A 27785-nucleotide genomic window follows, 5' to 3' on the forward strand; every position below is an offset into this window, starting at 1 on the left:
TCTTTCCTTGCTTCAGGTGTGCCAATGGCACCATCATTCTCTTGGTTTCCAACCCATGTTTCCTCCACTTCTATCATGTGATTCTCTTCGAATCATGGCTAAGACATAGTGTATACTTCCTCTCCATTTTCCAGCATCTATCCTAGCTCAGTTCCTCAGAGCTGCTCTGGATGGCCCTTATCCAGCCTCCCTCCGTCAGTGCATCCTCCCTCATCATCCTGTTAAACTCAGGGGGACCAGAGAAGCCTTTCTAGAAATAGCTTTGGAGTTATACAAACCTGAGTTCAAAACCAGTTCTACTCTATTAACTCCAGCTTCTTTAAGTTTCAATCTCACCTGCAAATGTAGATAAAAGACCCTTTTCCTAGGATTGTTGCAAAAGTTAAATGAAATAATGCACAGGACCTACCGTAGTTCTTAGAACATGCTAGAACCACAGCAAAATTACTGTCTGTCCCTCTCTAAGGCACTTCTCCCTGTCTCTTTTCTTGGCCATGTTACTTTTCTGCTCTGAACTTTCCAAAGGTGCCCTGTGAGCTCCAGGATAAAATCCATCCTCATTCAGGGCCTCTCACTGGTTGGCCTTATCTTAGCTTTGTGTCAATGCTCTACCTGCAGAAAAGAAGCTCCTTGGCTGGCTTTCAAGGTGCCCTGGGTTAAAGCCTCTTCTTTAAAGGCATTATATCAGGAAACCTTCTGCTAAAATGCATGCACTTTTCCTTTTGTGGATTAATTTGTCCCCTTCACTATCTATGCCCTTGCAGGGGCTGGATCTTCAGGCAGGAGAAGAAATTTCAGTGCCCACAGAAGCCAGATGAGAACCCAAATGGGGGTACGCCAGGACGTGAGGGAAACGGGGAGAGGTGGGGCCCGAGGCAAGGGACAGCACTTGTGTGTCAGTTTCCTGTTGCTGCCTTAACAGACGACCACAGATGTGTTGGCTTAAAATCACAGGAATCCATCATCTCACAGTTCTGGAGGTTAGACGTCCAGCCCTGGTGTCACTGGACTCCATTCAAACTACTGGTTGGCCTGTGTTCCTTCTGGAGGCTATGATGCCTCCTAGCCTTTTCCAGCCTCTAGAAGCTGTCCTTATTCCTTGGTTCATGACTCCACATCACATAGCCTCTTCTCCTCTGCTTCCCTCATCACATCCCTTTTTCTGAATCTCCTGCCGTCCTCTTTCTCTTATAAAACCCTTATGATTCATTGAACCCATCAGAAAAATTCAGAATAATCTCCCCATCTGAGATCTTGAACTTAATCACATCGGCAGAGTCCTTTTTACCAGTTAGGTAACATCATTCAGTCTATCACAACTTGTCTAATGGGAGTCACTGCTCCCTTTATCAGCTGATTGAAGACATGCTAGAATACAGGCCTAGTGCTGTCAGATTTTCTGATTTTGGGTGGGAGTGGGGAGGACCTAAACATTTAGTTTTTGTGTGTGGTTTTTTGTTGTTGTTGGTTTTTCTTTGTTGTTGTCGTTGCCCTGTGCAGATTGAGGGGTGGCTTAACCTTAGTTCCCCGACTGAGGATTGAACCTGTGCCCTCAGCAGCGAAAGTGAGGAGTCCTAACCACTGGACCACCAGGGAATGCCCGAACATTTAGGTTTTTACGTGGAATTTTCTGATTATTTTTGAAGTTCACCAAGTCGAGTTTTTAAAAATACAACACCATATGAGCTAATGCTGCAGATCCTATGTAATAGATGTATTAGTTTCCTAGACCTACCCTACAAATGGCCAGAAATTTGAATGGCTTGAAACAGTAGGAATTTATTGTTTCACAGTTCTGAAAGCTAGAAGTCTGAAATCAAGGTGTCAGAGGCAGGCCATGCTCTCTCTGAAGGCCTTAGGGGAGGATCCTTCCTTGTATCTTCCTAGCTTCCGGTGGCTGCTGGCAGTCCTTGGTGTCCTTGGTTTGGGACAGTCTCTGCCTTCATTATCACATGGCATTCTCCCTGCATGTGTCGGTGTCCATGACCAAATTTCTCTCTCCTTATAAAGATACCAGTCATTGGATTAAGGCCCACCCTAATCCAGCATGACCTGATCTTAACATGATTACATCTGCAAAGAAACTCTTTCCAAATAAGAACACATTCACAGGTACTGGGGGTTAGGGCTTAAACATATCTCTTTTCTGGGGAGAGGGGAGATGCAATGCAACCCATAATAACAATAGGCCTACTGCCCACATGTAACCCTCAGACCTCTAGCTTGTGATCTCTGCCTGAAGACAGGGCACAGAATTGCTTCCTTTTGATAGTGAATGGTGTTTGGTAAGGGTCTGGATGCGGGCTGATCACACATGCAGCCCCGGTTAGGGAGTGCCCTTCAGAGGAGTATCTATGCATCAAGATGCCCCCTCACTCAGGAAATGGTGCCAACCCTTTCCCCGTGTGGCTATGGTAACGGTCAGCTTGGGTCCACTTGACACCACGCTTGTGCAAAGCCCACCTGCACCATGCAGTCTGATTCTGCTTCCTTTCATTACTTATTCCAGCTCAACTCTTAGTCTTTTTTTAAAATTTTATTTTTTAAATTAATTTTTATTAATTAAACATTAGTTTAAAAATTAAGTGGAGTTGATTTACAATGTTGTGTTAGTTTCTGCTTTACAGCAAAGTGAATCAGTTATACATATACATATATACCTTCTTTTTAAGATTCTGTTCCCATATAGGTCATTACAGAGTATTGGGTTCCCTGTGCTGTACAGTAGGTCCCCATTATCAACTCTTTGTCCTTCAGGGGGAAAACCTACGTATAGCTCTAGCTCTAATCATCTTATTCTCAACTCTGGCTACACTTAAGAAGCCCTTGCAGATGTGAAAGACTTCCTTATTGAATCAGACTCTCCCAGGTCTGAGTTGAAGAGATGGAAGACAAGAGAGGGAAGGGTTTGCCTCTGTTTGCTGGCAGAGTCATTTCTTACATGGCTCCTCTCCATGTAGCCCCATTAAACATCTCCCTCTACCACAAAAAAGTCCCTAAGCAGGCTTCTAGCTTAACATTTCATGTCAGGTATTTAAAATCTATCATAGAGCTTCCATTAGTTTCGTATTGCTGCTGTAACAAATTACCATACATTTAGTAGCTTAAATAATACAGATTTATTATCTTAACAGTTCTAGAGGTTAGAAGACTGAAATGGGTCTTACTGGCCTAAAATCAAAGTGTTAGCAGCCCTGCGTTCTTTCTGGAGGCTCTGGGGGAGAATCTGTTTCCTTGCCCTTTCCAGCTTCTAGCAGCCCTGCCCACGTTCCTTGGTTCATGGCGCCCACGTTCCTTGGTTCATGGCCCCCACCTTCGACCTTCGATGCCAGCAACAGTTGGTGGTACTCTTTTCACATCACATCAGTCTTTCCCTGTCTTACACCTTCCTCATCCACATTTAAAGTCCCTTGAGATTACACTGGGCCTACCCGGATAATCCAGGATAATCTCCCTATTTTAGAGTCATCTGATTAACAAGCTTAATTCCTCTTTACCGTGTAATGAAACATTCACAGGTTCTAGGGGGTAGGGTATGGACATCTTTCAGGGGACCATTCTTCTGCCTGCCACATAGACCCAAGAGAGGGTGGGGGAGGAAGGTCTGGGGTAACTAGTTTAAGCAAGATCATGTAGCTAGTGTGTGGCTGAGAACTCATGCCCAAGTTTTCTGTCCCTATGACCTTTGAAATGAATGGGGTTGTGAGTTTCATGCATCAAATTTTCCCTTTCCATACAAGCCACGTTTATATGGCTTCATGGTTACTCTAGTTTTCCTCTGCTACATTGTAAGTTTCTGATTCTTTAGAAAATCAACTTTCATTTCTTTATCCACAGAGGAAACTTAAAAAAGCACCTTCCGTTTTCCACCATCCCTATCCCCTACTTTGTGTCCTTCCCACACAGGAGGTGGGGAGATTCATTGCAGGGGAGGGCATTGTGTGGAAGGTGCTGATAGAAGATGTGAAAGGGGGCCACATTTTTCAGACTGGCAGTCATTTTTCTGAGCCGCTGTGAATGGCCGTTTTGGTAATTTAGACTACCATTTTTGTGTTTTATCCCTTAGATGAGGCAAGGCTGCTCTAACATTTTCTCTTCCCATAAAAGCAATCTTATTGTATATGCCCTCTATAGTATTATTCTCTGGGTTTGATTAGCCAAGGAGAAAGAGGCATTTGTGAGTGGGCCTGTGTGTGATCTGGCCTCTTTCTAGATTGTGGGGAGGGAGAGACAGGTTTCTCTTTCCCTCATTCTGCCCTCTCTTAGTCCTCAAAATGACCTGCTTTTCTTAACAAGCATCATTAGAAATACACTTTATAAAAGGAAGAAGAGTCCTGTACGATCAGTTCAACATAAAGGAATGATCTCAACACTTAAATACTTACACACTGTACGTGATCATAGATGAATTTCTCAGTGGCTTCTTTCTCTAAAAGTTCAAACAGCTGGAGCTGTAAATCACAAATAGAAGATAAAAATGAAAAGGAAGATGAAAGTTATATCTAGGAGATGTCAACTCACTGTTAGTACCTCAAGGGAGTTCTTTGTTTCATTGCAAAATCACATTGCTAGAAACTGACATATACACAAGGCCCCGTAAAACATACATGGTAAGATTGGGTGGCCACCGGCCTCACTTTTACATTCCTCAGTTTTAAACCAATATGGTATCTTGAGCAGGAAAACTGTAAACAGATTTTTTCCCTAATAGGTAGAATTTAGCCAAGTTTAGAAGAGTGGCTATGGAAATGGAGTTTATGATAATTTCAGGCATGGGATATTCTTTAAACAATTTTTTTTTCTTGAAGTATAGTTGAGATACAATATTATATAAGCTACAGGTGTACAATATAGTGATTCACAATTTTTAAAGGTAGTACTTCATTCATAGTTATTATAAAATATTGGCTCTATTCCCTGTGTTGTACAACATACTTTGTAGCTTATTTTATATATAATAGTGTGTACCTCTTAATCCCCTCCCCCTATGTTGCCCCTCCCCTTTCCCTCTCCCCACTGATAACTACTACTTTGTTCTCTATGTCTGTGAATCTGCTTCTTTTCTGTTGGGTATGGAGTGTTCTTGATCATGGTGAATTCTGGAAGGAAAAATTCACAGCAGGCATCTCTATTTTGGCTGCTTGGATTACTTATGCCCTTGATCCTCGCCTCTTTGGCAGGTACCTTTGGCCACATCAGATGCTTACATCGTGGAGGTCCACCCAGGAGCATCAGTTCCACCTCCAGTTCCGTGGTGAGTCTAATACTCACCCAGGCTTCACCATCCTTTATCTGGTAGGACAGGACGGGCAGGAGCGCACTCACCCGTTCAGTGAAACCGTCCCCAGAGTAGTCAGGAGTCGGGGCGACGTGAGTGTCCTCGGTGACAAGGCAGATGGTGGCTTTCCGAGCTGCTCCTGCGGCCCACAGGATGCCCGCGAGCGCCGCGGCCAGCGCGCGCTTCTGCCCCTGCTTGCTCATCGCGCACAAACTTCAGCCCGGGGGGAGGGTAGGAACGCATTGCAATGAGTGTCCCCTAGCTGAGGGCCTGGGCCTCCACTTTCATGGACCCTTCTGAGTATAGGCTGGGTCAGTTTGGTTCCTTCGTCAACCTACACTGTGAGAACATTGTGGAGGGCCTCATCCTCTCTGCCGGCACTGAACGGGCATCCTCACCCCAGAGCATTAATCCTCTGGGTTCTCCACTGATCCCTCCCTGTGCATTACTGCCCCTGCTGAATCTCAGCACTGTCTTCTCTCCTGAACTCCAGCTGGGCTCCATCCAAACTCTCTAACCTGATAACACAGGCCCTTCCCAAGTGCAACCCCAAACAATCCTTCCAGTTTTATCTCCCAGGTTTCCATTTTGCAAACCCTCTGCCCCAGATGGACTAGTTCCCTGGACATAGTTTCTGCATTCTACCTCCATGCTTTTTCTCATGTACTTGTCTGCCTTGAATATGCAAGTTCTCTCTGTTCTTCCTGCCTGATCACATCCTACGAATCATTTGAGGCCCACTTCCCCCTTACTAACTTATAGTCGACACTCATCTGGCACTCACTGGGCCCAGAATTGTTCTAAGCACCTAACGCGTATTACCTCATTTAATCCTTATGACAACCTGTGAGGTGGATGCTATCAATATTATTAGTCCCATTTTAGAGATGAGGAAAGTAAGACAGGGAGGTTGAGTACTCTGCCCCTGGTCATTCACCTTTAAAGCAGTAGAGCAGTGACCTGAATGCAGGCAGTATGCCTCCTGACTTAACCATTAGATTGTTCTTAACCATTAGATTCCATCAAATAATCCCAGTGGGTGAGAATTCCCCGGAAATGGGAGCCAATGTTTACATCACAGACCTTTCCTATGCTCATTTTCTAAATGTTTAACATTGACAACTGTTGTCCTGGTGAAGAAACACATGACAGAGGTTAATGAATGAACTCAGCCACGATTTATAGCAGCGGTCCCCAACCTTCCTGGCACCGGGGACCGGTTTCGTGGAAGACGATTTTTCCACGAACGGGTCGGGGGGTGGCTTGGGGATGATTCAAGCACATTACATTCATTGTGCACTTAATTTCTATTATTATTACATTGTAATATATAATGAAGTAATTATACAGCTCCATAATGCTGACTGGAGGTGGAGCTCAGGCAGTAACGCGAGCGATGGGGAGCGGCTGTAAATACAGATGAAGCTCGCTCGCTCACCGGCCACACACCTCCTGCTGTGTGGCTCGGTTCCTCACAGGCCACGGACTGCTTACCAGTCTGCGGCCCGGTGGTTGGGGACTCCTGATTTATAGAATCCATCTAGCTCTATGGTGATATTGAAATCAGTAGCAGGACCCTCACACTCCAAAACCCTTGTCCAAGGTAGAATGAGAGTCAGACAAAGTGCTGTGAGACGACAGGGGCAGGAGGGAGAACTTGTGATCGGGAAGGTTCAGGAAGGCTTCAAGGAGCAGGTCGATAATAGCAATTACTCATTAGCATTTATGTAGTACCTGCCATATGCCAGGTACTGTGCTAAATGCTTGCTATTCATGGAGCAAATGCTGTATGTGTTCCATCTAGATCCCTTGGGATCCCTTTTACGCAGTTGGTGGACACGCCCCCCCCCCCCCCCCCCCCATTGCTTTGGGTGCTGCTGCTAGGGCCTCATACTTTTCAACTTTCTCTGATGAATTGGAGCCACCTTCCCTGGAAGTGACTGGGGTTGTGCCGCCTTCCCGTAGGAGGGTCCATAGCGGATGCCTGATGAGGGTGGGAGGTGAAAAGGCCCCGCCCCCTTATCTGAAGATGGAGCAGTTGCCCCCCAGAGCTCCCACGGATCAGGCGGAGGCTAGACATCACTGGCAGCCACAGGCCTCCTCTGCTTCTCCTCCTTCCCTAGCCTGCTCCCCTGCTCTCTTAGGGGTTTCTCCTGAGGGCATTCATTCCCTTAATAAATCACCTGCATGAAGAATTCCCACCTCTGGCTCTGCTTCTAAGGAAGCTGGCAATTGGCGTTCTTAGCATAGATTAGACATTCAGTTCGTTTTCGGTGATAAGTTACCCTGCCTGAGGGTAGGTAGATGCCTTTTAATTATTTCTGTTTCCTCTAATATCAACCATAGAGTTTGATAGGGGTTTATTAGCATCTAAGAACAAAATAATTTGAACTGATTTTTTAAATAGGCAACTACCAAACACTGTACTTTGTCAGCGTGATTAAATAGGAGGATGAATCCTTCATTTATTAGGTTTGTCATCATCCCTTTTGTTCTCTCTCTGGAACTGTTAGCTTGGGACTTCCTATCGAATGTTGTCAAGTAAGCCTGTCTGGAGATCTGGTGCTTCATCTCCTCTGTCAGGGTGCTCTGCAGTGGGGCATAAAGACTGCCAGTGTTATCCCTGCAACTGAACTTTGAAAGGGACTCTGGAAGAGCTCTATCTAGTCACGAAATTCAGTCCCTCTGGGAGAGCCAGAGCCATTTCTGTCTTACGAGGCAAGTCCCCTTCCTGAGGCAACCTGGGGGATTTTCCCTGGTGGTTATTTAGCCTACAAAGGTTCTCGGGAAATGGGTAATTCTTTGCAAATACTTTTCATAGGCCTCTTACCTGAGAAAGTTACAGTCTTTTCCCTTCCTTGTAAACAACAAATATTTAATGATGCATCCTTGTACAGCCATCTGAATGCTTCGGGCACCTCCCTGAAAAGCGGAGGGTCAACAGTGAGGAGTTTACAATGGTGGTGGAACCCTCAGGGCCCACGTTATACAAGAGAAGTCTTGGAAATGGATGTCATTATTTATTCTTCTCGGCAGCCTTTTCACTTCTGGGGCACAGCATCCCCTAGGCTTAGTGACGGGCCACTGTTCTCTACATGTGCCATCCCTCCCCGTGGGCTGTGGCCGTGCCATGGCTGGGCTAGAATCTGCAATGACTAGCTTCTCTGTGGAGCCCCATAGACTGGCACTCCGGGATGCCTGTCCCCCTCCGCCCCACCTTCACTGGGCTCGTGCCTCGTGTCCAACCCTTAGATTTGCAGGAGGTAAGGAACTAGTCAGCTAGCTCTTGAAATTCTGCCTGGCTAGGGATCAATGATTTGAATTATTGAGGTTTTAAACAAGCCAGAAAGAAACTCCTAGATCTCTTCCAGCCTCTAGATTCTTAGGAATGCTTAGGACCTGGAGAAAAGTGCCAGGAAAATGAAAATTTGGAAGAGAGTGGGGAGGAGTTTGAGACTTTGTGACATCCTAGATAGCGTGTCATAATTTTCAATAGTCTGTTATCATTTAAGGTTAAATTTTAAATCGTCGATATGTTTCTACTTATGATGATAATGAAAACATGCCTCGTATGGAGGAGGATGGAAGGAAACACAGACAGGGAGCATGGGATTAGGACTTTAAAAAATTATCACCTGGGCTTCCCTGGTGGCGCAGTGGTTGAGAGTCCGCCTGCCGATGCAGGGGACACGGGTTCGTGCCCCGGTCCGGGAAGATCCCACATGCTGCGGAGCGGCTGGGCCCGTGAGCCATGGCCGCTGAGCCTGCGCGTCCGGAGCCTGTGCTCCGCAACGGGAGAGGCCGCGACAGTGAGAGGCCCACGTACCACAAAAAAAAAAAAAAAAAATTATCACCTGCTATTACCTTTCCCACTTCCAAAGCGAAAGCCAGGTCAGAAAAAGGATCATGAAACCGGAAATAGGCCTTTGTCCAGTCAGAGCTGAAGACCTGGACTGTATTTCCAAAGAGGATCTGGCACAGTTTCTGAAAAGAGGGGAAATAAATGGTTCAAACAAAGAGAGTTCTTCCTAGACACAAGCCCTCAGCAAACAGACTTAATTAAGCAAGTTGGTGAAACCATGGAGGAGGGCCTGTCCCCTTCCTAGAGTCAGGTTCACACATTACTCTATTCCCTGATTGTAATTGTCCAGCTCTGTGCAAAAGGTTTGCATAAGGTTCACTTAGGACATTTTATCCTGAAGGCTGAGAGTGTCAACTCTGCACCTTTTTATCCCCATCCGTATTCTGTCTCCGTGTCTGTCTCACCTTCCGTTGCCAGCCATCTTCCCTGTACCCCCTTAAGATCCATTACGGGCGACTACGCTCTCCTTATGCCTCTCATTTCTCTAACCCTGACTCTGTAACTCCTATCTCTCCCACGTTAGGGTCTTTCTCTCTTGCTCCAGAAAAAAGGAATAGGCAGGACTCTGATTCCAGCAGTCTGAGTACAATAGTGGTGTAAATTGGTATTAAACAAGCAGCCTCTGTTTTTTTGCCCTAGAATCTTTAAGTTTTTTTCTGGATACTCTGCAGCAAGTTAAGATTGCAGAGGGTCTTTTAGAAAATCCCAGAAAATTGGGCACAAGCCTTTGTAAACCAAACCCGTGACAAAAAGGGAATCCCTTTATAATCAGAGGCATATTAACCATTCGGCTTGTGCTAGGTCCTGGGTGGGGTATGGATATGGAGAGAGAACTTCCGACTGAAGTACTCAGGAAGGCTTCGTGGAAGAGGTGGCATTTAAACGAGACTGGCAGATGGTGTCTAGCATTTACTGAGTATTTTCTACGCACCAGGCACTGGGCTAAGTGCTTTGCATTCATTATGTTAATTTAATTCCTTGAGAAAGGTACTGTTATCATCCTCCTTTTACAGGAAAGTATTTGCCTAAGGTCACCCAGCAAGTCAGGCAGAGCTGGTATTCGTACCCATTCTAACACCACTGATCTGCCTCCCCAGCTTTAATCGTGTATGTGCCATCCTTATAACTGCTGTCATTTTTGTATGCCAATAATTATTGAATTAATATTTCTCATTAGCTTGGGCCATTCTTTTATAACTTAGAAAACATTTATTTAAAGCATTTCTTTCTTTCTTTCTGTCTGTCTGTCTGTCTTGGTAGGGAGGTTGGCAGTTTCTCTTTTATTTCAAATCAGTTCACCGTCATTAAGAGCTTACAAAGGGTCAGATATGTGCATTATCTCATTTAATCCCCATTTTACAAGGAAACATTCATTTAAATAAATAAACAAAGCGTTTATTTAAAAGGACACTTTATACCACATCCTTAAATGAGAATCAAAATCACTTGCCATAATAAAAAAAAATAATAGAGATATAATGATGTTATTAGATTATGCTAGAAACCATTGCCTGTGAAAGCTCCGACTGAGCCCTGCACTCTTTGTAATTAAAAAGGGAGATAAGAGGTGTTAAAGAGGTGTGAATGTGTGCTGCCCTTTACCGGGTCTTCTCCCTGGCCTGCCAGAGTGGAGAAGGGGCTGACTTTCCCACGAGGTAACTCAGTGCTATTCAGTGTCGCTTACTGCCACATCCCCAAAGCACCCCATGCTCCAGCACAGGCACATGTCCCACACTCTGTGACAGACCACACAGTGGTCTGTTGCCTGTAAAGGCGGGGAGGCTGGGTAGAGAGAGAGATCTGCAGACACACACACATGGTACCAGGGTATCCAGGGACAGTGAGTGGTTCACTGGGTCTAGAACACTGTGTGTTCTGGGGCCACAGGGCAGGAAGTCAGTGGAAGCTCAGAATGGAAAGTACCTTGGGTCTGATCCTGGAGGGCTTTGAATATCACACTCAGGCATTTGGAGCCAGTTGAAGAGTGCGGACAAAAGGAACATGGAGCCCAACCGGTCGAGAGCCAGGGTACCTCTTCCCAGCTGTGCATAGCGTGGGTTCTAATGGTTTCCAAGAAGGACAGATGCAGGAGAAGCATGCATCTGGAATGGTCTTCCCCATCTCAAACCAGGGTCTGGTTCCATGGCTGGAGTTTATTTCCTGGCCACCTCTGCACCCACCCTCAAAAGAAAAGATTGCCTCTACAGAGAAATAGAGACAGGTGCATTTCAGAATAAGCAAGAGCCTAGAATTGCACCTGAAGGAAAATTATCTGTCCGGTGGCCATCAAGGAGAGGGAGAAGACAGCTGCTCCTGGGAGACACAGACTCGGTGTGCCCTGTAACCAAAGAGGGCCACCAACCCAGGACATCCCCAGCAGAGCCCTGAATATGGACAGAAGGTGTCTCCCTGACATCAAGACTGCACAGAAGAAAACTTCTCACTCCTGACTCCAGGGTTGAGAAGCCCCAGCTCTGCTTGAACATGCCGACCACATGAACGGGGACAGATTGTCAAACCTCTCTAAGACTTTCTTTGCTTATCCTGAAATGGGGATAACCCCTGCTCTGTCCCCATCACTGAAATTGAAAGCTACCACTGCAAGAGGAGAAGCATGGAAAGGACTGTGGGAACCGTAAGTGCTGTTATTACCTTTGTGAAAACACAGCCTGTCTACACTGGAACCTCTCATGTTGCATGGAAGAAAGTCCCAGCCCAGATGGAAAAAGCCCAGACACTGGCAGGGGTAAGGGAGGAGAAGCCATGGATAATGTGACAGCCTAAGACAGTTGTGGCTAAGAAAGCTGAGAATTCAAATTCAATTAAAAAAACTCAGTAAGCCAAATCAAACTCCCGTTTCTGTTGCCAGCCGCCCCCTCCAACTTAGGGAGAGCCACTGTCCAGATTCACCTCGGGAAGGCCTAGAACAGGGGGGCTGCAGGCTTCTCAGGGAGCCCCCAGTGTCCAGGGTGGCAACAGAGATAACTCACCTTACTTATGTAACACTGACTTTCTTTTCTTTTCTTTTTTTAATTTTATTAATTTAATTTTATTTAATTTTTTTGCTGTACGCGGGCCTCTCACTGTTGTGGCCTCTCCCGTTGCGGAGCACAGCCTCCGGATGCGCAGGCTCAGCGGCCATGGCTCACGGGCCCAGCCGCTCCGCGGCATGTGGGATCTTCCCGGACCGGGTCACGAACCCGTGTTCCCTGCATCGGCAGGCAGACTCTCAACCACTGCGCCACCAGGGAAGCCCTCTTTTCTTTTTTAAAAAAATTTTATTGCAGTATAGTTGATTTAGAATGTTGTGTTAGTTTCTGCTGTACGGCAAAAGTGAATCCGTTATACGTATACATATACCCACTCTTTTTAAGATTCTTTGCCCATGTAGGCCATTACAGAGTACCGAGTAGAGTTCCCTGTGCTGTTCAGTAGGTCCTTATTAGTTATCTATTTTATATATAGTAGTGTGTATGTGTCAAGCCCAATCTCCCAGCTTATCCCTCCTCCCAACACTGACTCTCATATCGGTATAATTTATAACAAGATTAACCCGACACATAGTCAGTGATACACATATGTTGTTGTGCTGCCTGGTAACTAGGCACAAATGGCAAATGGTCCTAATAAATGACTATAATGATTGTTATTACTTAACACAATCAAGCACGGCTTTTCTCTCTTCACTTTGTTAGTTTTCCAGGAATACCTCTCTTCCCTGATTGCTGTGATGATGATAACGAGGGTGATCATTCTCTCTGTCTCTCTGTCTCTCTGTCTCTCTGTCTTTCTGTCTCACACACACACACACACACACACACACACACACACACACAGGTCCTGGATCATTCTTCCCAACAGATTTCATTTCCTTACCCTGACTGCCTTGTCCATTGTCCCTGGTCTTAGAGGGACCTCTTGTGACCACCTGTCCCCATCCAGTCCTCTCCCACATGCTCCCTGCCCACAATTTGAAGTAGAATAATTCTCTTTGAAGCTCCTTCCCTAAATCTTTTCCTGCTTTAGAAATTACTGGACCATCGTGGAATCAGAGAGGTTAGAATTACTGCGTCCTAAGAAGACATTTCTAAACTAGCCCATCAAATAGAGTGGTAGGGCTTCCGTGGTGGCGCAGTGGTTGAGAGTCTGCCTGCCGATGCAGGGGACACGGGTTCATGCCCCGGTCCGGGAAGATCCCACAGGCCGCGGAGCGGCTGGGCCCATGAGCCATGGCCGCTGAGCCTGCGCGTCCGGAGCCTGTGCTCCGCAACGGGAGGGGCCCACGTACCGCAAAAACAAACAAAAAAACCCAAAAACAAATAGAGTGGTAGTCTCTTTACCTGGTTGCGTTCACCATCAGTTTCTCGGCATCTGGTGCAGTACCTGGTACCTAGTAGGCTCGCAAGAAGTAGTTGTTGAATTTTTAAAAATCTGATTCGGCTCTCTTGTTTTACAGTTAAAGGACTTGGGGCCCAGAGCAGTGAAGTGGTATGCCCAGGGTCACACAGATAGTAAATGGTAGTGCCAGGAATCAAATGCAAGCCTTTCAACTGGTACCAGTCAGGGTCCCAGCAGGAAACAGATGGCACTCGAGTCAGGATAATTAACTTGAGGAAACTTTAATTCAGGGACCATTTACAAAGATGTGGGCTGCATGTGGGGCAGCAACAGTGGCTAATGCAGGGCCCCAGGATCAGCAAGAGTGAGAAGTTTTTATGTCGCCGACACCTGGAGGGGTGGAAGGGATAAGAGAGTCCTGGGAGAGGACTGCCTTCTGAAGAGGGGGATTCAGCCAGCTTTGCACACCTGACTTCATTCCCTTCCGTCCCTCCAGGCTCCCTCCAGGGCTCCCATTGGTCAAACTCAACAGGAAGTCAGAGGAGGGAGCTCTACTGATGGGGTGAGTACAGCTCAGTCTCCAGCGCAGAAAGCAGGGCGGACAGGGGTAGAGTATGCTTCTGAAGGGGCACACAAATGACACCCACTACCATGTACAGCGATGCCTCTCTTGGGGATCACCCAGAGGCAATGAATGAATGAATGAAATATCTACTGAGGACCATCTATCAGCCAGACCTATGTTGGGGTTACCAGGCTGTGTTTTCTGCTCCCCTAAGGCCAGCCCATTGCCTGTTACCCTCGATTAGAGCTTCATTCTTCTGGTTCTCCTCCAGAATATTTTGCTCTCCCAGTATTACAGTTTTAATATGATCCTGCTGGGTGATACTGCAAATACACTAGGGGTTTGTTTATTGGCTGCTGATAAAAGAGGCAATAGGAATGTATTCCAGGCTGGGTCCTGCAGAAGGGCCTGACTGTGAAGGAGGATGAAAAACTCCTGCTGGTGGGAAGCACAGCGGGGGAGGGGGTGTTGCTGTGGAAGAGCCCAGAGGAGGACTCTCACCTTCTCCAATGATGCCACCTGGGCCAGCGGCCTTGCCTGCCGTTCATTACACCACACACACTATAAGACATGCGGCTGGGGGAAGGAAGAACCCTGTGGTATTGGAAATAGGGCAACAAAAGGCGAGAAACAGGAGAGCTGGGGAAAGCAAAGGGGCATTGGCTGCTTTGCCCACTCGCTACTTTCTCAGCAGATTCCCAGCAAAAAGTGTGTGCCAATGTCGGGAAATCCTATGAATGGCAATTCCAAATGGAGGCGGGAAATAAGAACAGCAGAATGACAACGAAAAACACTCTCATGTGAGTGCTAGGATCCAATCGCTCTAATAATTTGCCAGGCGGCTGCACGGCCAAAATGTCAGTTAGAATTGGTCAAGCTTCCAAACTGCCTCCCTGGACACGAGTATTCAGAATCGCAAGGCTCATCATCTTGAAATCCCAGGGTGTGTTTAATTAATGCTACTGTTATTTAAAGGATACATTATCATCTGGTCCTCATAATGGGAATACGTCCAAATTTGTTTGTTTTTTTTTTTTTGAAGAAAAATCAATTCTCTTTGCTTCTGGGACTTCCTGAACCCTCCATCAGGTCTGATTCTTTCGTCTCCCAGCCTTTTCCAAAGGGAGAGAATTACCTTGGAAAAGTCACTGAGGAGGTCTCCAGTTGCATCACGTCTGTGTTTGTAGACAAGTGGGAGAATTCAGACCCAGACTCTCCTGCCACTACAATATAGAGAGGAACTAGAAGACTTTGGAAACACCTGTGAATGCCTTTTTTTTCCTGTTTTTAAAATGCATGATGGTGTTTTTAGAAATAGATTGTCCATTCACATGGTTCAGAATCCAGAGAGTACAAAAAGCTATGCTGAGAAGACTCCCCCCGACCCAGGGCCCTTGCCCCTCTCCCTCCCCCTACTGTTACATTTTAGGAAGTCTTCTGGAATTTCTGTGTGCATATACAGGCAAATACGGTATCAGTGCAGAATCACGGTTTTCTCTATTTTCCATACAAAAGGTAGCCTATTTCCTGATATGTGTAAATTTTAAAATGACATTCTCCATAGAAATTCATTAGTAGCCAATAATACTTTTTTATTAATGTGTTCATTAAAAACCTTTTACAGTAAAATGTGGATACACTCGGCTCTCTGTATCTGCGGATATTGGGGGGGTGGGCAATGGTATTAGGCCATTTTCTATAAGGGACTTGAGCATCGGAGGATTTTGGTTTCCTCTGGGGTCTCCTGAAACCAATCTCCCGAGGATATCGAGGGGCACTGTAGTTGCTCTAACTACTGTTTCTACAGCACAGTGTAGGCAGAATAACCACTGAGCCTGGAGATGCTGGTAGGATTACACGTTACCTGTCTTCATTACTCAAAAGGAGAGTGGTGAACTAGACACCTAAGACACAAGTTAAGGCACCATCCAGGGACTGTGGGGCCAATGAGCGAAGTGCAGCATCTCAAGAGAGCCCTGCCGGCCTGTCTTCCTGTGACATCTGGCACTGGAGCACAAGAGGGAAGGTGGATTGAGGCAGAAAGATCTGTGAAGATAAGAAAGAGCACGTGGGCCTCCCAGCACGTTTGTGCCGCAACCATGGCAGTGGAGAGAGTTGCTCTGTGAAGCCTGTACGGATGTGCGTGATGAGAAAGAACACGGGGGCTGTAGTCCCTGTGGACGATGATGTTCCACCTGGGGAGCCTCAGGGACAGCTACACCGAGGGTTAGAAATACTGCAGTCGGGGCCAGCCTGGCCTCTGGGCTCGACAAGCAGGTGGAGACTGTGAGGTTTCCCCAGAGGGGGGGTCTGGCCCCCACTCCTGCCTCTCATCAGGGACCCTGCCTGCAGGGCACAGAGCTTTATGTCCATGGCAGGTCTGACCGTAGGCCTTGCTGGTCTTTACCCAGAAGACCAGGCTGGTCCCGGGTGGGTTCTGCAAGCGTGCCTAGGTGCAGGGCCGCGTGTCCTCAGAAAGGAAGTGCTTCTTCCGACTTTTGTCCTTAGGGCCCCAAGGAGAGGTCTCTGCCTAAGTATCTAGAATGTGGTCTGGAGGTTGAGGAAATGGGGTGAATGTGGGAAAACTGTCCCTAAAAGCCCTGATTTTCACTATGATTGAAAGGGCCATATTATAGGACAATCCTATTGGCGGGATCTCTCACCCTCTCTGGTGCTTTTTCCCTGCCTCGACCCCTGGCTTCACTTCCCCAGGTCCCGATCATGCCTCTTTGACCATGAGAGCTGGTCCTTTGGCCATTCGCCAAGGCATTGCCCCCAGCCCATGCAATGAGGTGTTTCTGGGTCTCTGCCTCAGCCCCTCTCCCCAACCCTGGTCAAGTTTTGAATGGAACAAATAGTCCCTGGGAACAGTAGCTTCCAGGTCCACTTGGATTCTTAAACATCGGGTTCTTTTCAAATCTGCTTATTAGTTGGCAGCCCCAGGGAGCGTTTCTTTCTTGAGATCATCTCTTTGCCCCAAGACTGGGCCTGGACATGTGCCCCCATCTCCCTATCTCCTGCCCACACAGGACAGGGGTCCTATCTCCCACATCTACCTCGTCTTCCACCTTTGCAGTCCTCACCGGCTGCCCTGTCCTACCTTATATGTAAATTATTTGAATTTAACTCCCTCATGGCTTCACACTTGACTGTCACACTGAGGGAGTAAATAAAGAGAGACTGAGAGTTTGGGAGGAAAAGCCTGTAACGTCACCGGTGTCCTTGAAAAATACCATAAATAAGTCATTTTAATTATATTCGCCTTTTACCAGTAACCACCGTCTGTAGTCTTATCTTCCATAATACTCTCACATGACAGCAGATAAGATTCCCCAGCCTTGTTGTTTGGGGAAGATTACATTTCATTTCATGTTTAATTGACAAGCTATACTTACCGTGGCCACTGCTAGGGAGATAGGAAGGCCGCCCGATTTTGAAGAGATGATAGAGGGTTTGGGAATAGAACAAAGGCTGCTCGATGGCCAATGTCCGTGTCCTTTTGGCTGAGGTATTCCTGTTCCATCTTCAGTTTCACCGGCAGATATATGGTTGCCTTCACGATTCTGTGTAAAATGCCACCACCAAAAAACAAAGCAAACAGAGCTGGTGATGACCTTTTTTCCTCTCTTTTCTCTCTTTCTCTCTGAAATATTAGTGTTCAGAAAATGTTGTCTCCCTTTTAAAGCTGTCTGAAAATTTTCATAAATAACAATAAAAGAGGCAGAAAATTCCCAGTGTCTGTGTCAAAAGGGTTTCTCCTAAGTTTTATGTGACTCGGAGAGGTTAAGTGTAACTATGGAAACATAATTAACACTATCAAGACCTTGACTTGAAATTATGTTTATAGAAGAATGTAAATGTCACTGTCTCTTGTTTTGAGAAGGCAACATTTTATAAAGAATGAGTGAATCTTTCTAGTCTATATGAGGTACTTCTCATTATGTTGTTAACTGGCCAGTAAACAAAGTCAGGTTACCTCCTTTTAATTCTCTTAGATTCCTGTTGCCTAGCAAGTGAATATAATAATTTTCTTCCTTAAAAAAATCCACCCCCTACCTTTAAGAAAAATATCTATTTTTACTTTTCTTAACTGATTCTTACGGCATTTAAATATAAGTTAGCATTGATTCTTCTTCCAATTTACTTCTATCCTAATTTCATGAAACAAATCTGCCCAGTTGGTAGCTGAAACATGAAGGAAACTGCCTTCCTAGTTTTTCTGGATTCCTAGAGGCTAAGATGCTTTCTTATCTCAGAAACACAGCATCCAAGTCACAGACTACTGGTGGGATAAGATGCATTTCGTAAATCACGTGGAAAATCTTTACATTTTTGGCAGGGGGTTTCCTCCACCTTGTTTAAAGCATAACTTGACATTTATTTTTTTTTCCTTGCAAAGATTGTTTTATCTTTTGACTATTCTATTCCCCCAAATGATAGCTAGCTCATTTAATACTTTCAGGACTAAAACAGAAGTATTATCTCCCCAATTCTAATAGACTGGGTAAGAGAGTTTCAGCACAAGTAATAAGGCTTTTGATCACAGGTTACTTGGAGCAAGGTGCTTTAGTGTTAATAGTTAAAATTTTAATAATTCAGTTGTTTGATTGTATCATATATTAGTGCCAAGAAAATCACCTTAATATTTTATGCTGTGTTTGTTCAGTGATTGAATTAATATCTGAAACACAAAGTCCATTACCTTCTAACCTTTTCAGGTGACGTGAGAGAAAAACATCTTTCATCTTATACTGTATAACAGATTTTAAAATACATTTTAACACCTGAATTCAGTCATCTTTTCCTTATTTGAAGATGGTAAGGAAAACAATTTTTCAGAAGCTGAATCAAGACAATAACTATTTTCAGAACTACTTCAGGATCACTGAAGCACTTGGGTGTCAGAATCTAGTGTTATTTCACAAGTGTAGGAACTCTAGATTCTCATATTTTTTTTTCTAAAATAATAACCACATGGTGCTTTTAATGATGAAGAGGAGATCAGCTCGGTGCTCTGTGGTGACCTAGATGGGTGGGATGGGGTGGGGCGGGAGGGAGGTCCAAGAGGGAGGGGACATATGTATACATATAGCTGATTCACTTCATTGTACGGCAGAAACTAACACAACATTGTAAAGCAACTATACCCCAATTAAAAAGAAAAATAGGAAGAGATTTTTATGAAAAAAGAAAGCGCAAGAAAAGATCTTCAACAAGGTTTCTAGTTTTGTGTTTTCACACGTTAAATGCTGGGTGCCTGAGTGACATTATGTGCACAGAATAAACGCAGATTATGCTGTTAATGGGATTGTTTTGAAGAAGCAGCTAGAGGAAAACACACTGGCTTTGAGAAAAATAATTACCTGAGAAGTTGTATTATTGGTTCCCAACCTATAAATGAAAGAGAAAACATCAAGAAAATTACTCACTATGTTCAACCCTTATACCCTCAAACCTCTTCAACTTCAACCTTGCTACGGATGGCTCTTTCTGCAAACAGTCATACCTGAAGCATTTAAAATGTAAATCTGTAACGGACACTTCTCACGTGGCAAGCATAAAAGCTGATTACTTAAACACCTAAAATCCCTCTGGTTCTAGAGAAATGAGAAAATGAGAACATCTTACCGGTGATAACTGAAGATTTCCCTCCACTTGTCCAGAAATGAAATCTTCCTAGTTATCTCCTCTAAATCCAGCTCTTGGGAGCTCTGTTCCTGGTCCGAGGGCTCCATAGCTGTTTAGATAATGTAAGGAATTAGAAGAAGGAAGTTGTTCAGGTGGGAGAGAGAGAGCTGGCAGTGAAGTGAGATGGGTGGCATAGATGCCCAGGTGAAGTGCGTGCAACCCCTACTTTTTGACCAGCAAGGAGATCACGCCACCCAGTTGCAGCTTTGGGCGTTTTGTAAGCCCCCGCTATCAGATAATGATTAAACTTTCATTAGAGGTAGAATACTCTTGTGTTTTTCTTCACTGTATGGATGCCATGAATGTTTAATCCAAGACACAGATTTATAAACAAAGAGACTGCAATTACTTACCTGTATCAAAGCAACTGGGATAATTTAATCGATGAGAGATACCATGCTGGTGGAATGTGATAGCACCTTATTCTGTGGTGCCTCCTTGGAAATACGTAGTCAAAGAGGATAAAAGCCATCATGCTGATATTGAAAAATGATAGCAACTACTATTGGGTAATATGTAGGCCGAGGAAGAATCTGGCCAAAGGATATTTGATATAGATTTTAGTCCACAGAAATATTACACAATTTGAAGAGGGACTGGTTTGATTTGTTTTGGGGAGAAATTTAAAGGTATGTCTCTTCCTATTGGCTGAATGAATTGTAGCTGTAATAACTGGCATAAAAAAGAATATTGATGGTTGTGTTGGTTAATTTTATGTGTCAACTTGCTAGACTATGGTACCGAGTTTTTGGTCAAATACCAGTCCAGATGTTGCTGTACAGATATTTTTAAGATATGATTAACATTTAAATGGTAGAATTATGGTTTCTCTGGGTATATGCCCAGTAGTGGGATTGCTGGGTCATATGGTAGTTCTATTTTTAGTTTTTTAAGGAACCTCCATACTGTTCTCCAGAGTGGCTGTACCAATTTACATTCCCACCAGCAGTGCAAGAGGGTTCCCTTTTCTCCACACCCTCTCCAGCATTTATTGTTTGTAGATTTTTTTGATGACGGCCATTCTGACAGGTGTGACAGATGAATGGATAAAGAATATACAATGGAATATTACTCAGCCATAAAAAGGAATGAAATTGGGTCATTTGTAGAGACGTGGATGGATCTAGACACTGTCATACAGAGTGAAGTAAGTCAGAAAGAGAAAAACAAATATCATATATTAACGCATAAATGTGGAACCTAGGAAAATGGTACAGATGAACCGGTTTGCAGGGCAGAAATAGAGACATAGATATAGAGAACAAACATATGGACACCAAGGGGAGAAAGCGGGGGTGGGAGATGGCGGTGGTGATGAGATGAATTGAAGATTGGGATTGACATATATACACTAATGTGTATAAAATGGATAACTAACAAGAACCTGCTGTATAAAAAATAAATAAAATTCAAAAATTCAAAAAAATTTAAATTGGTGATTTTGAGTAAAGCAGATTATCCTTTGTAATGTGGGTGAGTCTTATCCAATCAGTTGAAGGCCTTAAGAGAAAAGACCAAGGTCCGCAGAGAAAGAAGGAATTTGGCCTCTAAACAGCCTTTAGACCTGAGCCTGCAACATCAAGTCTTCCCTGGGCCCCCAGCCTGCCAGCCTGCCGTGCATATTTCAGACTTGCCAGTCCCCACAATCATGTGACCAATTAGTTTAAGGAAATATATATATATATATATATATATATATATATATAGAGAGAGAGAGAGAGAGAGAGAGAGAGAGAGAGACAGAGAGAGACAGAGAGAGACAGAGAGAGACAGAGAGAGACAGAGAGAGAGAGACAGAGACAGAGAGAGACAGAGAGAGACAGAGAGAGAGAGATACACATGTCCTATTGGTTCTGTTTCTCTGGAGAACCCTGAGAAATACAATGGTTTTATCAAAACAAATAATGATTACCAGAAAAGGGTTTCTGTCTTTTCTGACCTAAATTGGACCTCTTCAGCCAGAGGTCACTTTCTCTGTGACATATCTGATCATGAGTTTTGTAAAATTCTGGTAATACTAAGAGGTCAAAGCAAAGAGGCTATGTGGATTTATGATGACTGGAGTAGTCAGGGCTGAGGGGACTGGTTATATATTGAAACACAGCAAGACACCACATCAACCAGAGGCAGATTTAAATGTCTGCAGTTTTGCTTGGGAATGCTCTACTTCCAGTTTCTTAAACTAACTTTTAGTGATTGTTTAACCATTTCATATTCACAGGTCTCATAAACTTCCACCAGGTTCAGTATTTTTATTGTAAACATAAGAGGCATAAAGAAATCCTTTCTTATCTCCCTCCTCTAACCATACATCCTCCTTTAAAAAAAGCTTTCCTCTTTATAATTTTATAGTTTTAATGGGGGCATCAGTATTTAATATTTATTGGGCACCCCGTAACCCCCGCTATAGAATAACAATGAAAATACTTGATCCTTGCTCTCAGATAATATAAAGGTGAGAAATGTCTTGGAATTTCCAATTTAGAAAGTCATATTAAAAAATTAATTCTGGATCTACCATTTAAATAATTTAACAACCCTAAACCAAGAAAGAGGAGTAGCTGAGAAAACTATTTTTCTTAAGAATCATTTTTAAGTCTGTATATTTGGAACTATGTCTGTGTCCTGGTTTACAGAGAATTCTATAAAGGTAGAAGCATAAGCTCCATTGACTAGACAACTTACTAATGCACCATTTTGTTGGGTTCAATAAAAATATTTTGAGTACTTCCTGTGTGCCAGGCACTTGGAGATGCCAAGGTGAGTAAGATGCGGTTCTTGCTCTTTCTAGCAGAGGAAACAGGCACATAGGGAGGGGAAAATGCTGTGAGAACAGTGGCTTGGGGCTGTGGGAGCACAGGGGGCAGGTAGGAAAGCAGAGTGGTAAAGGGCATGGCCTCTGGGCCCCAGCTGCTTAGTTTTGAATCATGGTTTCACCACTTGATGGCTGTGTGGCCTTGGGCAAGTTATTTAACCTCTCTGTGCCCAGTTTATTCATCTGTGAAATGGGGATGGTTCCATATCTTTACCATGTTGAGACTTCTAATCGCTGAAAATGGTATATCACTCTACTTATGTAGATCTTATTTATCTTTCCATTGTTTAATCCTTAGAAGTAGAATGCCTGAACCAAATGATAATGGTTATTTTAAAGAGTTTTGCTACTGCCAAATTTTGTTACTGAGAGCATTCCTTGCCCAACCCCTTTTGCTCCTTTTATTTCTAAGTTGGAATTCATGGTCCCATTCTTTTCAATCAAGAAAGTGCTGTCTTTACTACCCTTCCTTTCTTTTTCTTTTCAGTTAGATGTTGATAAGAGTTCTATAAATGGAAAGGGCTGGCCTCTGGACTACACCAGGAGTTAAGAATGTGACTCAGCTACATCCAGAGGAAGCCAGCCCTCTCTGGGGCATTTTGTCAGAAGACTTAGAGTAGGAGCTGGGTGTAAGAAGTAGGGTAGAAAGAAAGGATGGGATTGGGGGATCTCGGGCCAGATCTGGAGAGATAGGACAGGAAAGGTGTACACAAATATGTAGAATTTGGGGTTATCCCCGTCACTTTTTAATACCTTTGCCCCCACCCCATGGCACATGAGGTCACCTAAATCTCCTGTCCCAAGACTGCCCATGATGCATCAAAGGACTGGGGCTGAATACAGGGTCTCATGCAGCAATGGATCTGCAGCAGCAAAAGGAAAGAGTACAAAGCAGGGGCCATGGGGGAGGAGGGAAGTTTTGCAGCCCTGCAGTGGGGCAGGGGGAGGGTGCAGGGTCTGAAATCCTTCACCTATAAAGGAGATACACTATGTAAGTGCTGAAACCTGTGCCTGAATCCATTTGCTTTCTTTCTTGATAATTTTGAAAAATAATACCAATGATTTCATGAGAAAAGCTAGTTTTTATTTCAAACTTGGAAATTAACATGTAAACATTTAATGTTATTAACATTTGCTATAGGTTCCCAGAAAACTATGACTGATCATTACACTATTTACTCAGTTCATCCTCAGGGTGAAATTTGAAGACCTTGGGCTTGCAAGCATTTTGACCGGCTTGAAAAATTACCCCCAACCTTTCTTCTTGCTGTTTTTACATGAGACTTTATAAACAGAAATCTGGAGGTAGAATTTTAGAGCCTTTCGATCTTTTTTCTGAAATAAAATCTTGTTAGTGTTTAATTAACCTTACCCCTGGAAAGCTCTTCCTTAGGATTAAGTTAAATCCTTTATGGTTTAATTATCATTCATTTTCTTTCGTTCTTTCTGTGGAGATGGAAATTTCCTGATTATAATCCTTCCTTAAAGAATTCTGCCAATCCACTGGAAACTAGAAGATAGTTGATATATTCCCCTTTTGTTCTTTGGTGGTGTTGTAAGGAAGAGAAAGAGGGTGTCAGGCCCAGGGTCAAATCCCAGGGCCTCTCCCATGACCGTAACCTTGGAGAAGTTATTTAGTTTCTCTGAGCTTCACTTTCCGTATCTCCTTTGACTTACCTCACAGAATCATAATGAATATGACCAAGGCGAAAACTACTAACCTTTAGCCAATGTTCTCTTGCCTCTTATATATTAAAAATTCTCCTTTAAAAGTCTTACTTTTACCTGCCTTTACGTGTTCTAGGGGTGATAGCCCAGGCTCAGGATAGAGCTAGAAGTCAAAAAGTCCTAAAGTATTAAGACTGGGGCATTTGTCCCTCAGTCAGTGGCCATGAGGTCGTTGGTTGGTCACTTAGTCACTGGTATGGGCCACTGTCCTCCTCCAAAAGGTCTTAAAGACCAATGTGGTGTAATGGGATATACATATTTGGTCTTTGTCCCTAGTTCCTGTCAAACTGTTGGAATTTCAATTGTAGAACACCTAGGTGGTGTTGGAGAAATAGCGAATTTGTTGGTTTGGGGAAAAAAAAATCTCTCGTCTGGTGTCAGAAAGAATCTGAGAACCAGTATTTAAAGCACGTATCCTGGAGTCAGACTGGGTGGGAATCTTTGCTCCTCCGCTATATTAGTTATCTATTGCTGCACAAGAAATTACCACAACCTTAGCAGCTTAAAACAGTACCTACTTACTATGTTACATTTTCCCCCGCTCAGGAGTCCAGACATGGTTTAGCATCCTCTGCTCAAGGTCTCACAAGGCTGCAATTAAGGTGTTTGCCAGGCCTTGAGCTCTCATCTAGACTCAGAGTCCTCTTCTAAGCTCACATAGTTGTTGGCAGAACTCATTTCCTTGTGACTATAGAACTTATTTCTTCAAGACCAGCAGGAAAAAAGGAGGCTCTGCTGCTTCAAGTCTCTGATCTTGGGAAAAGCCTAAGCTGTCTTATAAAGGACTAACTTGATTAGGCCAGGTCCACCCAGAAATAGCTCCCTTTTGATTAATTGGAAGTCAAACTGATTAGGGACCTTAATGACATCTGCAGAATTCCTTAACCTTTGCCATATGAGGTAACATAACCATGGGAGTGATATCCCACCAGCTTTGCCATAGTCTGTTGGCTTTTTCAGATGGTCTCTTTCTTGTGTGAGTTGTGTCTTTCAAGGAATTGGTCAATTTTATTTAAGTTACCAAATTTGTGATCATAGAGTTGTTTATAGTATTCCTTTATTATCCTTTTAATGTCCATGAGATCTGTAGTGATGTCCCCTCTTTAATTTCATTTTTTAAATTTTGATTTATGTTAATTATTATATATGACTTATATCATCATACGTAAAAAGTAACCAAGCAGAATTTTAAAAGCCCGTAGCTATTATATATTATCTACTCACTTCTTTGTTTCTTTTAACATCTTTATTGGAGTATAATTGCTTTACAATGGTGTGTTAGTTTCTGCTTTATGACAAAGTGAATCAGCTATACATGTACATATATCCCCATATATCCTCCCTCTTGTGTCTCCCAGCCACCCTCTCTATCCGACCCCTCAGGTGGTCACAAAGCACCAAGCTGATCTCCCTGTGCTATGCAGCTGCTTCCCACTAGCTATCTATTTCACATTTGGTAGTGTATATATGTCCATGCCAGTCTATCACTTTGTCCCAGCTTACGCTCCCCCCCACTCATGTCCTCAAGTCCATTCTCTACGTCTGCGTCTTTATTCCTGTCCTGCACCTAGGTTCTTCAGAACCTATTTATTTATTCTTTAGATTCCATATATATGTATTAGCATATGGTATTTGTTTTCCTCTTTCTGACTTACTTCACTCTGTATGACAGACTCTAGGTCCAACCACCTTACTACAAATAACTCAATTTCGTTTCTTTTTATGGCTGAGTAATATTCCATTGTATATATGTGCCACATCTTCTTTATCCATTCATCTGTTGATGGACACTTAGGTTGCTTCCATGTCCTGGCTATTGTAAATAGTGCTGCAATGAACATTGTGGTACATGACTCTTTTTGAATTATGGTTTTCTCAGGGTATATGCCCAGTAGTGGGATTCCTGGGCCATATGGTATTCCTATTTTTACTTTTCTAAGGAACCTCCATACTGTTCTCCATAGTGGCTGTATCAACTTACATTCCCACCAACAGTGCAAGAGGGTTCCCTTTTCTCCACACCCTCTCCAGCATTTATTATTTGTAGATTTTTTGATGATGGCAATTCTGACTGGTGTGAGGGGATACCTCATTGTAGTTTTGATTTGCATTTCTCTAATGATTAGTGATGTGGAGCGTCTTTTCATGTGTTGGCAATCTGTATATCTTCTTTGGAGAAATGTCTATTTAAGTCTTCTGCCCACTTTTGGAGTGGGTTGTTTGTTTTTTTAATATTGAGCTGCATGAGCTGCTTGTAAATTTTGGAGATTAATCCTGTGTCAGTTGCTTCATTTGCAAATATTTTCTCCCATTCTGAGGGTTGTCTTTTCGTCTTGTTTATGTTTTCCTTTGCTGTGCAAAATCTTTTACATTTCATTACGTCCCATTTGCTTATTTTTGTTTTTATTTCCATTTCTCTAGGAGGTGGGTCAAAAAGGATCTTGCTGTGGTTTATGTCATAGAGTGTTCTGCCTATGTTTTCCTCTAAGTATTTTATAGTGTCTTGCCTTACTTTGAAGTCTTTAATCCATTTTGAGTTTATCTTTGTGGATGGTGTTAGGGAGTGTTCTAATTTCATTCTTTTACATATAGCTGTCCAGTTTTCCCAGCACCATTTATTGAAGAGGCTGTCTTTTCTCCATTGTATATTCTTGCCTCCTTTATCAAAAATAAGGTGACCATATGTGCGTGGGTTTATCTCTGGGCTTTCTACCTGTTCCATTCATCTATATTTCTGTTTCTGTGCCGTACCATACTGTCTTGATTACTGTAGCTTTGTAGTATAGTCTGAGGCCTGGGAGCCTATTTCTTCCAGGTCCATTTTTCTTTCTCAAGATTGCTTTGGCTGTTCTGGGTCTTTTGTGTTTCCACACAAATTGTGAAAATTTGTTCTAGTTCTGTTAAAAATGCCGTTGGTAGTTTGATAGGGATTGCACTGAATCTGTAGATTGCTTTGGGTAGTATAGTCATTTTCACAATGCTTATTCTTCCAATCCAAGAATGTGGTATATCTCTCCATCTGCTTGTATCATCTTTAATTTCTTTCATCAGTATCTTATAGTTTTCTGCATACAGGTCTTTTGTCTCTTTAGGTAGGTTTTTTCCTAGGTATTCTATTCTTTTTGTTGCAATGGTAAATGGGAGTGTTTTTTTAATTTCACTTTCAGATTTTTCATCATTAGTGTATAGGAATGCCAGAGATTTCTGTGCATTAATTTTGTATCCTGCTACTTTACCAAATTCATTGATTAGCTCTAGTAGTTTTCTGGTACCATCTTTAGAATTCTCTAGTATAATATCATGTCATCTGCAAACAGTGACAGCTTTACTTCTTTTTTCCCAATTTGGATTCCTTTTATTTCTTTTTCTTCTCTGATTGCTGTGGCTAAAACTTCCAAAACTATCTTGAATAATAGTGGTGAGAGTGGACAACCTTGACTTTTTCCTGACCTTAGAGGAAATGGTTTCAATTTTTCACCACTGAGAATGATGTTGGCTCTGGGTTTGTCAT

The 27785-nt window shown here is 43.5% G+C and overlaps 1 protein-coding gene across 1 annotated transcript in view; it reads right to left on the reverse strand.

Annotated features, from left to right (window-relative positions):
* MINDY4B (MINDY family member 4B) overlaps nucleotides 1–19778 on the reverse strand; it is a 40816-nt gene extending 21038 nt beyond the window's left edge. Inside the window, exons 1-7 of the mRNA XM_032629382.1 lie at nucleotides 19672–19778; nucleotides 19407–19434; nucleotides 17439–17606; nucleotides 9143–9262; nucleotides 8109–8200; nucleotides 5326–5491; nucleotides 4386–4451 (exon numbers count right to left, since the gene is read on the reverse strand). Of these exons, the coding sequence (XP_032485273.1) occupies nucleotides 4386–4451; nucleotides 5326–5491; nucleotides 8109–8200; nucleotides 9143–9262; nucleotides 17439–17606; nucleotides 19407–19434; nucleotides 19672–19778 (747 nt within the window). The remainder of the gene's footprint in view (nucleotides 1–4385; nucleotides 4452–5325; nucleotides 5492–8108; nucleotides 8201–9142; nucleotides 9263–17438; nucleotides 17607–19406; nucleotides 19435–19671) is intronic.
* Between the last annotated feature and the right edge of the window lie 8007 nt (nucleotides 19779–27785).

This window comes from Phocoena sinus, chromosome 4 (assembly GCF_008692025.1).
Source record: "Phocoena sinus isolate mPhoSin1 chromosome 4, mPhoSin1.pri, whole genome shotgun sequence".
NCBI lineage: Eukaryota > Metazoa > Chordata > Mammalia > Artiodactyla > Phocoenidae > Phocoena > Phocoena sinus.